The 14,513-nt window shown below is 45.8% G+C and overlaps 1 protein-coding gene across 1 annotated transcript in view; it reads right to left on the bottom strand.

Annotated features, from left to right (window-relative positions):
- The window catches only part of SUSD6 (sushi domain containing 6), a 47,650-nt gene that overhangs the window by 19,333 nt on the left and 13,804 nt on the right, over window positions 1-14,513 (bottom strand). Inside the window, exon 2 of the mRNA XM_060261547.1 lies at window positions 589-786. Within this exon, the coding sequence (XP_060117530.1) occupies window positions 589-786 (198 nt within the window). The remainder of the gene's footprint in view (window positions 1-588; window positions 787-14,513) is intronic.

Here is a 14,513-nt window from a genome sequence, read left to right on the forward strand (position 1 = left end):
AACATTTATTCACACTCTCTCCCTCCTCCCTGACCCAAACCTCATGGTCAATTAAAACAACATGACAAATATTTTCCTGCAAACTTCTTGGCTTTCTTTCATGGGAAAGGAATTCCTATCCAACACAGCAAAATCTCACATGACATAACTGTCCACTTCCTTTTGGAAAGACAGCCAACAGTACATATGAGAGCTGTTTCAGGATAGGCAAGGCACAGAATGCCCTGTTCTGCAGCAGAAGGCAATTAGTTTCAGGGGCTGGCAGCATCAGAATATGCCCCAACAAGTTAATGACCTCTTAACCCCAATCTTGCTTCAGTATTTACAGTACCAACTTTAACAGTAATTTACTCTCCAGGGGACCATGTGGATTTATTGGAAAGGTATGAGAACCTAGAGATTACTTGCAAAATTCTCACCAAAATTAATTTCTTTGGATTCTCTGAATAAAGCCCACAACAGAAAGTGGTGGTGCGGGAAATCCTGATACACCCTCAGGTTTACCCAAGTTTAGCCATAGAATTATTTAGTATTTGGAAAGCTAGGACAAGAACACTGAAAATCCATGTACAACAATGCTTAACTAACCTTGGTTGAGTCTACAGGTCACCTCCATGACTGGATCCCACTTTCCATCCTTGCAGGTCAGATATTTGTAGTCTCCTTTCAGCATGAAACCTTCTTCACACACATACTCTATGACGCTGCCAGATACCAATGGGTCTTTGCAGGATGTTGGATGGCATATATAACCTCCATTCTCTGGCTCTGGTGGCTGTGGACAAGCTACAAACAAACAAAGAAGGTATAGTATCATGTAAGTAATGAGTACAAAGTGAGCCTGAAAGCTAGCAGGAAATAAACCAGATTGCCTCATGAGCTGAAAGAAAACAAGACTCTATTAAAAACCTTTGGCAAAGCAACACAGAGTACCACCAATTTCCACCAGCCTTTCGGCTTGGCTTCGAGAACGAAGATTTAAGAAGGGTGCAATAGTCCACGTCTGCTGCAGGCTCGCTGGTGGCTGACAAGACCAATGCGGGACAGGCAGGTCCGGCCACAGTGGCTGCAGGGAAAAGTCTGATTTAGGGTTGGTGCTGTAGCAGTGCGATTCTTCCTCAGTCTCCTTTTGTCCTCAAGACCAGCTATGCGTGCGTTCTCAAAGGAAGAGACAGCCTGGTGGATGGTGTGTCTCCATGCTTTGCGATCTGAGGCTAGGTCAGACCACTGGTGATGGTTGATGCGACAGGTGCCAAGGGATTTCTTCAAGGAGTCCTTGTACCTCTTCTTTGGTGCCCCTCTATTTCGATGGCCGGTGGAGAGTTCGCCATACAGGGCAATCTTGGGAAGGAGGTGGTTTTCCATCCTAGAAATATGCCCTGCCCAGCGCAGCTGTGTCTTCAGCAGCAGTGCCTCGATACTGGTAACCTCCGCCCGCTTGAGGACTTCAGTGTTGGTCACAAAGTCACTCCAGTGGATGTTGAGGATGGTGCGAAGGCAGCGCTGATGAAAGCGCTCGAGGAGTCGCAGGTGATGACGGTATAAAACCCACGATTCGGAGCCGTAGATGAGGGTTGTCATCACAACCGCTTTGTAAACATTGATCTTTGTGCCTTTTTTCACATGCTTGTTGCTCCACACTCTTTTGTGCAGTCGGCCAGTAACACACAGAATAGCAGTATGTCAACTAATTGTACTTCCTGGTTGGGGGAATGGGCTCAGTATGCTTTGGTGAAGAGCTACACCTTGGTCTCCTGGAATCATTTTTATCCTTACCACAGAAGACGAGACAACGAACTACTTGCAGAAACCACTGTAGCTGTATCTCCTCCAATAGTTGCTCCAACGCTGCAGGAGTGATGGGAAAGGACACTTGGCCTCTATTACCTGACAGAAGAGTGATGGTTGCAGGACAATCAAACCACTGCCACCCAAGCAAGACCACCAGTGAAGAAAGGTCAGCCTGGCTCAAAGCTACTGGCTGACAAGGTATGTAAACAAAGATTCTTCTCTTTTAAAAAATGAGAATAGCAGCCTCACAAGGCTATTTTTCTATCAGCAGAAAGTGAGTGGGCACTTGCTTCATTACATTATGTACCTTTGCAAATAATCTGCAGTTTACACTTAAGAGAGCCATTTGTGGCATAACCAACCAATCTTTTTATTAGTGCACAGAAAATATATTAGCAATTGTTCTAATCCTTCCTCCTCAATTTACTCTCTTCTATTTTAATACCAAATGAAGGAATGACAATGAGACGCACCATTTCATAGACACCAGCATGTTGTGAAACTTAGCTATTTATTTATTTACATTATTTAAAGTCTTTCTCACATTGACTTGAAGCAGATTACAGTTAGTGAGTCAATACAATCAATAGGATAGAGCATTTGACAAACAATGATGCAATAAGAATTAGGGTTGTAGACCCAACCAAAAGTCTAAAACCAGAAATTGAAACATAAGTGTTCATATGACACATTAAATGATGTAAAAATTACATAGTAGAACCCTACCTTCAGCAAGCTATACATAGTGGTATCCAAGGTGCAGGCCACAACAGGCAGATGTACAGGTAGTTCTTTATTTGGCCCTGCAGGTTGGCACCTGCAGAAAACCCTGTTTCAGTGAACAAAACTGTTGTGGCAGAGAGTAATGGGAGAGGCACTCTGGTAGATATGAGGGTCCTAAGCCATGGAAGGTAATAACTAATATCTTAAACTGAACCTGCTAGTGAAGTGCTGGCAAGATGGGAGCAATATGTATGCTCTGTTTAGCTCCCAATAATAGCTGAGCCACAACATTCTGCACCAACCAGAGTTTCTGAATTGATTTTGATAGGAGACCAATGTACAGTACATTACAGTAGTCCACTCTTGATGTTACTGTGGCATAGATGCAGGTCACCAGTTTAGCTGTACCAAGGCAAGGGGATATCTGACAGGCTAGGAAGAGTTGGAAGAAAGCCTTTTTTGCAGCTGCATTAACTTGCTTCTCCAGTAATAACACTGGGACCATTATAAGCCCAAGACTCTTAACTGAGTCAGTGAGTGTCAGAAGAACACCGTCAAAAGTGGGGAGTCCAACATTCTTCAAGATTTCCATCTTCCCAGCCAGCATTACCTCTGTCTTTTCAGGGTTGAGTTTCAATTTGTTCATTCTTCGCCAGTTTACCATAGCAGCCAAGCAGCTATTCAGGATCTCTACTGCATCACCAAGGGGTTTGGATAAGGATATATAAAATTGGGAATTGATAACATTCAAACCCATAGCTACAAATGATTTGACCTAATGGCTTTACACTGAAAAGCATGGGAGACAGAATTGTACCATGTGGACTCCCACAGGATATGTTCCACACTGATAACAACTGGTTTCCAACAGCAACCCTCGTAGCCTGATCCATGAACAATGATTTGAACCAGTTCAGTGCAGTCCCCTGATATGTCCTTCTGCTTCCCAGTGTCTCAACAAGATGGTATGATCTACTGCCTCTAAGTCTACAGGAAAGTCAACTGGTTTCCAACAGCAGCACTTTGTCAGATCCATTAGAAATTATTTTAACCATAAAAGGAAGGGCCATGTTAGGATAAGGAGAAATGAAAGTTAAAAGGAAATTATTTCGGCTTGTTCTGATAAGTTTTTTAAAGCTTAGATTTCTCTGTGTCTATCTGAGATTTTAATTTCTTTCAAAAAGACTGATTAGGAATTAGAATTCAATAAGCATTTTAAGGTAGATAATGAGCTGATATAATTTAGTACATCTTCCAGTGATGTCAGGGGTTTGTGGCATATGCAAATGAGTTGTGCCAATGAGCTCCGGCACTTCTTTTCCTACAAAATGATCCCTGTTGTGCCATTAGTGGTCTTATATGGTAGGTTCAACAAGAGCCTTGCGGCGCAGTGTTAAAGCTGCAGTACTGCATCCTAAGCTCTGTTCACGACCTGAGTTCGATCACTGGTGGAAGCTGGGTTTTCAGATAGCCGGTTCCAGGTTGACTCAGCCTTCCATCCTTCCGAGGTTGGTAAAATGAGTACCCAGCTTGCTGGGGGGAAAGTGTAGAATGGCAAACCACCCCGTAAAAAGTCTGCTGTGAAAATGTTGTGAAAGCAACTTCACCCCAGAGTTGGAAACAACTGGTGCTTGCACAGGGGACCTTTCCTTTTCCAACAAGACTGCCTATCTGGATAGGACCTGTCTGTGTAACTCTGGTTGCACCAAATCAGTGTCATATATGCTTCTTCACTATATGCAGACCTATGTGCTAAATATTTAAACTTAATTTTAGTTAGTATATTGGGCCTCCCTGATCCTATTAAAGTTTATTGTCTCTTGAATGATCATCTATCAAAAGTCAATGGGAAGGTAGCTCTGTTTTTACAGTCAGTAATAAGAGCTCATCAGGAAATGCTATAATACATCTCTTTTTAAACATCACAAGCTTTTGTAGCATGATTTTATCTTGAATATATTGGCTTTGCACCCTTCCTTGTTAAAACACTGTTTGTTGTATTTGTACATGTCAATAAAGGTGACTGACTGAATTCACAGCCCAATTGAAACAAGTAATTTTTATTCCTCCCCAGGTTTTTCTTCACATTTAGGCATGATTGGGAAATTACTGTTTCCCTGTCACGGATGCAGTTTGAAGACAAGACTGCTTATATAGTAAAGTGGGTAAATGAGATCACACTTAAGAAAAAAGATTTATCTATGTAATCACAGCTGCACATTTATGTAATTAGACACAAGCACTTCTGTAGTGTAATATATTATATGCCTAGTCATTTCAGTCTTTTCAACAGCATTTTAATAAAAGACACCAAAAAGGGGAGTAAAGTCTAATTACAGTCTTGTACCAAGACAGTCACCAGCTGGTGAATTGCAAGCAGCACTGAGCTGAATTACCTTAATTAACATGCTGCAACACTAGAAATACTGTCTGCTTATTAACACTCAGCCATGACCAGCCAACCATTGAAAAGGCTTGCCAGCATTGCCACAATTAGGAAAACTGGATAGCTTTCTTTTAAAACACTATTTTGTAACATGCTATAAAACTTTGCAGCTAAAGGTTTGAACAGTTTAACTGTCTGAACAGTTTTCAGTCCTGCTCCTAGACCTGTTTTATGATTTCAAAAACCGCATCACTGTTGTAACAAGTCCCTTCCTCATCTTCATTTAGTATTTCACAGATTAATATTGGTGCATGATTGTAGTAACAATCCCACATAAACCCTCTTAGGAAAAGTTGAGAAACAGATCAGGACCTACTTTTATAGAAATGCTAGTCTCCAAAGCTAACACCCATGCTGACCCTCCAGTAATAACATAGCTCAACTCCACATCAGTGCTTTGTCCATGAGAATAAGTGAGAGAAAGGGAGCACAAGATAATGGAGCCACTGGCGGATTAGCTGCCTCTTTAGTCATTGTTTGCAAGGTTAAATACCAACAATATTTAAAATGTATTATTCATTATAGATTTGTGCACATTTTCAGTGAATCTAATTTTGTTAAATATAAAACCAAGCTAAAATGAGGATTTAATTGGGAGAACATTTTTAACATGTGCTTGTATCAAGCAATGCAAATATTTTTTATCCAAATCTGAGCAGTCAAGGGCTTAATGTATACTATCCTATGCTTGCAATAGCCTAGTATACCAATTATAAGAGATAAAACAACGTTATATATGTATTCTTGTTCTTAACTCTATCATCCAGCTAGGTGAACTACATATGTTAAAAATTCAACACAATAGTCCCTCACTGGGGCCTTTGGTGAGAGTAAGGTCACAAAGCCATAGCAAATTGAGAATGCTACAATGAAGATCACAACCCCAGTGAAATGGCCTCCATTGCCAAAGCAAGCAAGCTGAACAATACAAATAAACTTAAACTGGCCCCTCTGAAAGGAAATCTGAGTCTATCTTGGGATAGGAAAGGTGTCCATAAAAGTCACGGTTGATATTTTCTATGAAGGATGTTGAGGACTGTTTTGTCAGTGTGTTAAAAAGGAAGCTTTTCTTTTCCATCTTGCTGGTTTCCTGACAGGAACTCCCCTCCAGTAGTCACAGACAGTCTCTCTCTCTCTCTCGGCTTGGCTTCGCAAACGAAGATTTAAGAAGGGTGCAATAGTCCACGTCTGCTGCAGGCTCGCTGGTGGCTGACAAGACCAATGCGGGACAGGCAGGTCCGGCCACAGTGGCTGCAGGGAAAAGTCTGATTTAGGGTTGGTGCTGTAGCAGTGCGATTCTTCCTCAATCTCCTTTTGTCCTCAAGACCAGCTATGCGTGCGTTCTCAAAAGAAGAAACAGCCTGGTGGATGGTGTGCCTCCATGCTTTGCGATCTGAGGCTAGGTCAGACCACTGGTGATGGTTGATGCGACAGGTGCCAAGGGATTTCTTCAAGGAGTCCTTGTACCTCTTCTTTGGTGCCCCTCTATTTCGATGGCCGGTGGAGAGTTCGCCATACAGGGCAATCTTGGGAAGCCGGTGGTTTTCCATCCTAGAAATATGCCCTGCCCAGCGCAGCTGCGTCTTCAACAGCAGTGCCTCGATGCTGGTAACCTCCGCCCGCTTGAGAACTTCAGTGTTGGTCACAAAGTCACTCCAGTGGATGTTGAGGATGGTGCGAAGGCAGCGCTGATGAAAGCGCTCGAGGAGTCGCAGGTGATGACGGTATAAAACCCACGATTCGGAGCCGTAGATGAGGGTTGTCATCACAACCGCTTTGTAAACATTGATCTTTGTGCCTTTTTTCAGATGCTTGCTGCTCCACACTCTTTTCTGCAGTCGGCCAAAGGCACGGTTTGCCTTTGCCAGCCTGTTGTCAATCTCCTTGTCGATCTTAGCATCTGAGGAGATGATGCACCCCAGGTAGCTGAACTGCTGGACTGTCTTCAGAATTGATTCACCCACAGTGATGCAGGGAGGGTGATAATCTTCCTGGGGTGCAGGCTGGTGGAGAACTTCTGTCTTCTTCAGACTAACTTCTAGGCCGAATAGCTTGGCAGCCTCTGCAAAGCAGGACGTCATATGCTGCAGAGCTGATACCGAGTGGGAGACGAGTGCAGCATCATCAGCAAACAGTAGCTCTTGGATGAGTTTTTCCATTGTCTTGGAGTGGGCCTTTAGTCGCCTCAGGTTGAACAGGCTGCCATCGGTGCGATAGCGGATGTAGACACCATCGTCATCATCTAGATCTACTGCGGCTCTTTGAAGCATCATGCTAAAGAAGATCGTAAAGAGAGTTGGCGCGAGAACGCAGCCTTGCTTTACACCTGTGCCTGTTGGGAAGGTCTCCGAGAGGTCGTTGCAGTGTCTGACTTGGCCTTGCTGGTCTTCGTGTAGCTGGATGATCATGCTGAGGAACCTTGGGGGACATCCTAAACGTTCCAAGATTTGCCACAGGCCTTTCCTGCTAACGGTATCGAAAGCTTTGGTAAGGTCGACAAAAGTCACATACAGAGCCTTGTTCTGTTCCCTGCATTTCTCTTGGAGCTGCCTGAGAACAAATACCATGTCGGTGGTGCTCCTGTTAGCTCTGAAGCCGCACTGGCTCTCTGGGAGGAGTTCTTCTGCAATGGCGGGCACCAGTCTGTTCAGGAGTATTCTGGCAAGGATTTTGCCTGCGATGGAGAGCAGGGTTATCCCCCGGTAGTTGGAGCAGTCTGACTTTTCCCCTTTGTTCTTGTATAGGGTGATGATGATTGCATCGCGAAAGTCCTGTGGTAATTTGCCTTGTTCCCAGCAGGTGACAAGTACTTTGTGAAGTGAGCTATGTAGTACTGTGCCCCCATGCTTCCAGATCTCTGGTGGAATTCCATCAACTCCTGCTGCCTTGCCACTTTTCAGTTGCTTGATGGCTTTAACAGTCTCTTCTAGAGTGGGGATCTCATCCAACTCTGTTTTCACTGGTTGAAGTGGGGTGAGGTGAATTGCTGAATCTTGAACTACGCGGTTGGCACTGAAGAGAACCTGAAAATACTCCGACCACCGGTTCAATATGGATGCCTTGTCTGTGAGGAGCACTTGGCCGTCTGCACTACGCAAGGGACTCTGAGTCTGATATGATGGACCATATACTGCCTTCAGGGCTTCGTAGAAATCACCAATGTCTGCACACAGCTGGGTTCTCTCAGCAAGCTTGGTCCACCACTCGTTCTGAATGTCTCGAAGCTTGCACTGGAGGTTGCTACATACAGCGCGAAAGGTTGCTTTTTTCCCAGGACAGGAGGGCTGAGCAAGATGTGCTTGGTAGGCAGATCTCTTTTTCGCCAGTAAATCTTGGATCTCTTGATTGTTCTCATCAAACCAGTCCTTGTTCTTCCTTGTGGAGAACCCGAGGACTTCTTCAGAGATCTGCAGGACGGTAGTTTTTAGGTGTTTCCAGAGTGCTTCTGGAGAAGGGTCTGTGGGGCAACTGGGGTCCTCAATTCTTGACTGGAGTTTTTCCTGGAAGGCAGCTTTAACTTCGGCTGACTGGAGACTGCCAACCTGAAACTTCCTCCGAGGGATACCTCCTCTCCTGGGTGTGGGTTTAAAGTGAAGATGGAGATTGCAGCGTACAAGACGATGATCCGTATGACATTCTGCACTGGGCATTACTCGGGTGTGTAAGACATCTCGAAGGTCTCTCTGGCGCACCAGAATGTAGTCGATAAGGTGCCAATGCTTGGACTGTGGGTGCATCCAGGTTGTCTTCAGACTGTTCTTCTGCTGGAAGATAGTGTTGGTGATGGTGAGCTGGTGCTCCATGCAGAATTCTAGCAGGAGGCGCCCGTTGTCATTGCAGTTGCCAATGCCGTGTTTGCCAAGTACTTCTTTCCAGGCTTCCGAGTCTTTACCTACTCTGGCATTGAAGTCGCCAAGGATGATCACCTTGTCCTCTGTAGGGGTCTTCCGTACGAGGTTGTGTAGATCAACATAGAACTTGTTCTTTTCTGCAGGATCTGCTTGAAGGGTTGGGGCATACACACTGAAGAGTGTTGCATGCTGCTTGTTTTGAAGTGGGAGGCGCATGGACATGATGCGATCTGAGTGACCTGTTGGCAGGTTTTCGAGTTTGGAGGCAATGGAGTTCCTGACCATGAAGCCAACGCCAGAAAGGCGGCTCTCAGCCTTTGACTTACCTGACCAGTAGAGGGTATAGCCAGCACCGTGTTCTTGGAGACTACCTTCCTCAGGGAAACGGACCTCACTGAGAGCTGCTATGTCGATATTCAACCTGAGAAGTTCGTGGGCAACTAGAGCACAGCGTCGTTCAGGGCGACCACTGTCTACTGTGTCGAGCATAGTTCTGATGTTCCAACACGCAAGCTTTAGTCTTTGCACACTTTGTGAGGCAGGTGCATGCCTTTTCTTTGTTGTTATTTTTTGACCGCAAGTAAGGATGCCCGTTGACCGCGGCTAGCCAACTGGGGTGGAGGAGACGAGCTTTGTTTAGGCCACCTTTTCTAGGCCCCTCTCCGTGTGGAGCAAGCAGTGCTGTCCCTAGATAAGGCTGCTTGGTCGTTCTGGGTGCTGCCGAAAAATGCTTTCGTCTCCGGGTTAGCATCAGGCGACCAATACCCTGAACCGCCTACATGCAGGATCGGGACTGCGGCTTCCAGTGGCACCTTCCACCTGCCGTTTCGCCCCTTGCCCATCGCTGCAGGACTTGATGCGTTGTGGGGGGGGTGTGTGTGAAGGGGTGGGGGGGGTATCCTCTGGGTATCCTACCCCCCCCAGGGAAAGTGTATGCGCAATACATAGCCTCTCCTCTCCCGGTGTAGTGAATGCCGCGTGGTCACTGTCTGGCTATGCCTGGCAGATGGTCACTGCAATGGCCTCTCCTGCATTACTGCATCCGTAGCAACACCTTCTCGCTGGTCCCCCCCCCCCCGTTTTTCACAGATTTTGCTATGTCATGGTGCGACCGAATTGTCCGGCGGTATAACCGGATGGGCAGGCTGGGCCCACCAACCTTGCCAGCCTAAGAGAAGGAAAACTCTAACATCAAACCCGGGCAGATAGAGTTCGTTAATGTAACACCTACCACCTGGAGGACTTGCTGCCGGCGTCCCGGCTTACTGGTCCATGGCAGATGACCCCCAGGTGAAAGGGTGGAGCCAGTACTGCGCACACTGGGCTTCACCTAAAAAATTCCTCTGCGCAGGCCTGAAGGGCATATCCACATACACAACCCACAACGCATCATTCACAGACAGTACTTACACATGATTTTGACAAAGGCCATTGTTTGTAAACACTGACATTTACTTTAGCAAGGCAACCAATTACACACTCTCTGCCTATTCAAACCATTTTAAAGGAAACATGAAGCCAATTTTGTAGGAGAGAACTGACCTAAGTTTCTTACATGGGCTTACTGTGTGTGTGTGGAGGTGAGGGAGTTTTGATTTTAAACTACTGTTATTTTTCATTTTCAGATAGGGTACAACCTGGTTTGGGATGAACAGCTGGCAATCTTGTTGCAATGACGATTTTTGTATTTGGTCTGAAACTGGCCATGCACATGAAAAAACATAAATTAGCCCTCAAAAAGTCTAAAGTAACACACTCACTTCTGCATTTACAAGCCCATTATCAATTTGTTACTTTGTTTGTACAAACTTGTCATTGCAAAAAGGAAGTCAGAACAGAACTTTGAAACTGCTGGGATTCATAGGGTTCATAACACTAACCAAAGTCTTCAGGTTACACACAGGTAAGCAGGGTGGTGACTGTAAATAGCTCATTCTCACCACAACAAAATAGTTTCTATGCTAATTTACACAGCATAAGTTGTTAACACTAAAAACACAGACGTTAACACTAAAACTACAACAGAAGCAAAGGAAATTCAATCCCTAAATAAACCAGACCAGACAAAGCCAATGAGATAGCTACCCAAGATCACAGCTTGTGTCAAAAATTGTTAAAAGTTGTCTCCCACCTTCCAGTTTATGTTAATGGTACATTTCCAATATGATAAGCAACTCAGTCATCAGATCCCAAAAGTTGTTAAAGTACTTCTCAGGTCCAGTTCTCCAAATCAAGAAGAACTCTAGAACTTAGGGGCACAAGACACTCTGTATTCTATATATCAAGGTGACATGAAATTTAACAGGTGGTTCCAACTGTATGACCAGAAGATTTATATTCTTCATATAACTTCTGACATTTAAATAGCAGAAAGCCAACAGTCACACCAGCACAGTGAACATCATGACAGAGACTGAGTGAACTCATTACAGTGTCGTGCATTGATAACACATGCTCAGTGAAAAAGAAGAAAAAGGGTTGGCTCTTATACCCCACTTTTCTCTACCCTATGAACGCGTTCATTCTTTTCCTGGCTATTAGAATCCCACTCAGACCTCTTTAAGGATTTAAACAAGCTTCCCACATGATTTCATACTTTTCTTTGTAGTCATCAGCCCAAAAGGACAGGTCCTCTTGTGGATCAAAAACTGGCTGAGTAATAGGAAGCAGAGAGTGAGTATAAATGGGCAGTCTTCGCAGTGGAGGATGGTAAGCAGTGGGGTGCCGCAGGGCTCGGTACTGGGTCCCATGCTCTTGTTCATAACTTGTTCATAAATGATTTAGAGTTGGGAGTGAGCAGTGAAGTGGCCAAGTTTGCGGATGACACTAAATTGTTCAGGGTGGTGAGAACCAGAGAGGATTGTGAGGAACTCCAAAGGGATCTGTTGAGGCTGGGTGAGTGGGCGTCAACGTGGCAGATGCGGTTCAATGTGGCCAAGTGCAAAGTAATGCACATTGGGGCCAGGAATCCCAGCTACAAATACAAGTTGATGGGGTGTGAACTGGCAGAGACTGACCAAGAGAGAGATCTTGGGGTCGTGGTAGATAAACTCACTGAAAATGATATTATAGCATTGGAGAAAGTCCAGAGAAGGGCAACTAGAATGATTAAAGGGCTGGAGCACTTTCCCTATGAAGAAAGGTTGAAACGCTTGGGACTCTTTAGCTTGGAGAAACGTTGACTGCAGGGTGACATGATAGAGGTTTACAAGATAATGCATGGGATGGAGAAAGTAGAGAAAGAAGTACTTTTCTTCCTTTCTCTCAATACAAGAACTTGTGGGCATTCGATGAAATTGCTGAGCAGACTGGTTAAAACAGATAAAAGGAAGTACTTCTTCACCCAAAGGGTGATTAACATGTGGAATTCACTGCCACAGGAGGTGGTGGCAGCCACAAGTATAGCCACCTTCAAGAGGGGTTTAGATAAAAATATGGAGCACAGGTCCATCAGTGGCTATTAGCCACAGTGTGTGTGTATATAAAATTTTTTGCCACTGTGTGACACAGAGTGTTGGACTGGATGGGCCGTTGGCCTGATCCAACATGGCTTCTCTTATGTTCTTAATGCTTCTCTCACTACAAGAAGCTAAAATTAGGATTCTACAGGCTCTATCTTAGAAAGGGGTGGGTGGGGGGTGGCCTCCCTCCGGGTGTCCTGCCTCCCCAGGGAAAGTGCATGCGCAATACATCTCCTTTCACGGTGTAGTGAACGCTGCGTGGTCACTGCCTGGCTATGCCTGGCAGATGGTCACTGCAATGGCCTCTCCTACATTACTGCATCCATGGCAACACCTTCTCGCTGGTCCCCCCCCCCCCCCCGTTATCACAGAGTTTGCCACGTCTTGGTGCGACTGAATGTCTGGCGGTATAACTGGATGGGCAGGCTGGGCTCACCAACCTCGCCAGCCAAGAGAAGGAAAACTCTAACATCAAGCCCGGGCAGACAGAGCTCGTTAATGTAACATCTACCACCTGGAGGACTCGCTGCCGGCTTACTGGGCCATGGCAGATGACCCCATGGTGAAAGGGTGGAGCCAGTACTGCGCACACTGTGCTTCACCTAAAAATTCCTCTGCGCAGGCCTGAAGGGTATCCACATTCACAACCCACAACATACCAAGTCCTGCAGCAATGGGCAAGGGGTGAAACGGCAGGTGGAAGATGCCACTGGAAGCCGCAGTCCCGATCCTGCATGTAGGCGGTTCAGGGTATTGGTCGCCGGATGCTGACCCGGAGACGAAAGCATTTTTTGGCAGCACCCTGAACGACCAAGCAGCCTTATTTAGGGACAGCACTGCTTGCTCCATATGGAGAGGGGCCTAGAAAAGGTGGCCTAAACAAAGCTCGTCTCCTCCCCCCCCCCAGTTGGTAGCCACGGTCAACAGGCATCCTTACTTGCGGTCGAAAAATAACAACAAAGAAAAGGCATGCACCTGCCTCACAAAGTGTGCAAAGACTAAAGCTTGCGTGTTGGAACATCAGAACCATGCTTGATACAGTAGACAGTGGTCACCCTGAACGACACTCTGCTCTAGTTGCCCGCGAACTTCTCAGGTTGAATATCGACATAGCAGCTCTCAGTGAGGTCCGTTTCCCTGAGGAAGGTAGTCTCCAAGAACATGGTGCTGGCTATACCCTCTACTGGTCGGGTAGGTCAAAAGCTGAGAGCCGCCTTTCTGGCGTTGGCTTCATGGTCAGGAATTCCATTGCCTCTAAACCCGAAAACCTGCCAACAGGTCACTCAGATCACATCATGTCTATGCGCCTCCCTCTTCAAAACAAGCAGCATGCAACACTCTTCAGTGTGTATGCCCCAACCCTTCAAGCAGATTCTGCAGAAAAGAATAAGTTCTATGATGATCTACGCAACCTCGTACTGAAGACCCCTACAGAGGACAAGGTGATCATCCTTGGCGACTTCAGTGCCAGAGTAGGTAAAGACTCGGAAGCCTGGAAAGGAGTACTTGGCAAACACGGCATGGCAACTGCAATGATAACGGGTGCCTCCTGCTAGAATTCTGCACGGAGCATCAGTTCATCATTACCAACACTATCTTCCAGCAGAAGAACAGTCTAAAGACAACCTGGATGCACCCACAGTCCAAGCATTGGCACCTTATTGACTACATTCTGGTGCGCCAGAGAGACCTTCAAGATGTCTTACACACGTGAGTAATGCCCAGTGCAGAATGTCATACGGATCATCGTCTTGTACGCTGCAATCTCCATCTTCACTTTAAATCTACACCCAGGAGAGGCGGTATCCCCCGGAGGAAGTTTCAGATTGGCAGCCTTCAGTCAGCCGAAGTTAGAGCTGCCTTCCAGGCAAAACTCCAGATAAGAATTGAGGACCCCAGTTGCCTCACAGATCCTTCTCCAGAAGCACTCTGGGAACACCTAAAAATTACCATCCTGTTGACCTCTGAAGAAGTCCTCGGGTTCTCCACAAGGAAGAACAAGGACTGGTTTGACAAGAACAATCAAGAGATCCAAGAATTACTGGCGAAAAAAAGATCTGCCTACCAAGCACATCTTGCTCAGCCCTCCTGTCCCGGGAAAAAAGCAACCTTTCGTGCTGTATGTAGCAATCTCCAGCGCAAGCTTCGAGACATTCAGAACGAGTGGTGGACCAAGCTTGCAGAGAGAACCCAGCTGTGTGCAGACATTGGTGATTTAAGAGGGTTCTACGAAGCCCTGAA

Source organism: Heteronotia binoei, chromosome 21, assembly GCF_032191835.1.
Source record: "Heteronotia binoei isolate CCM8104 ecotype False Entrance Well chromosome 21, APGP_CSIRO_Hbin_v1, whole genome shotgun sequence".
Classification (NCBI taxonomy): Eukaryota; Metazoa; Chordata; class Lepidosauria; order Squamata; family Gekkonidae; genus Heteronotia; species Heteronotia binoei.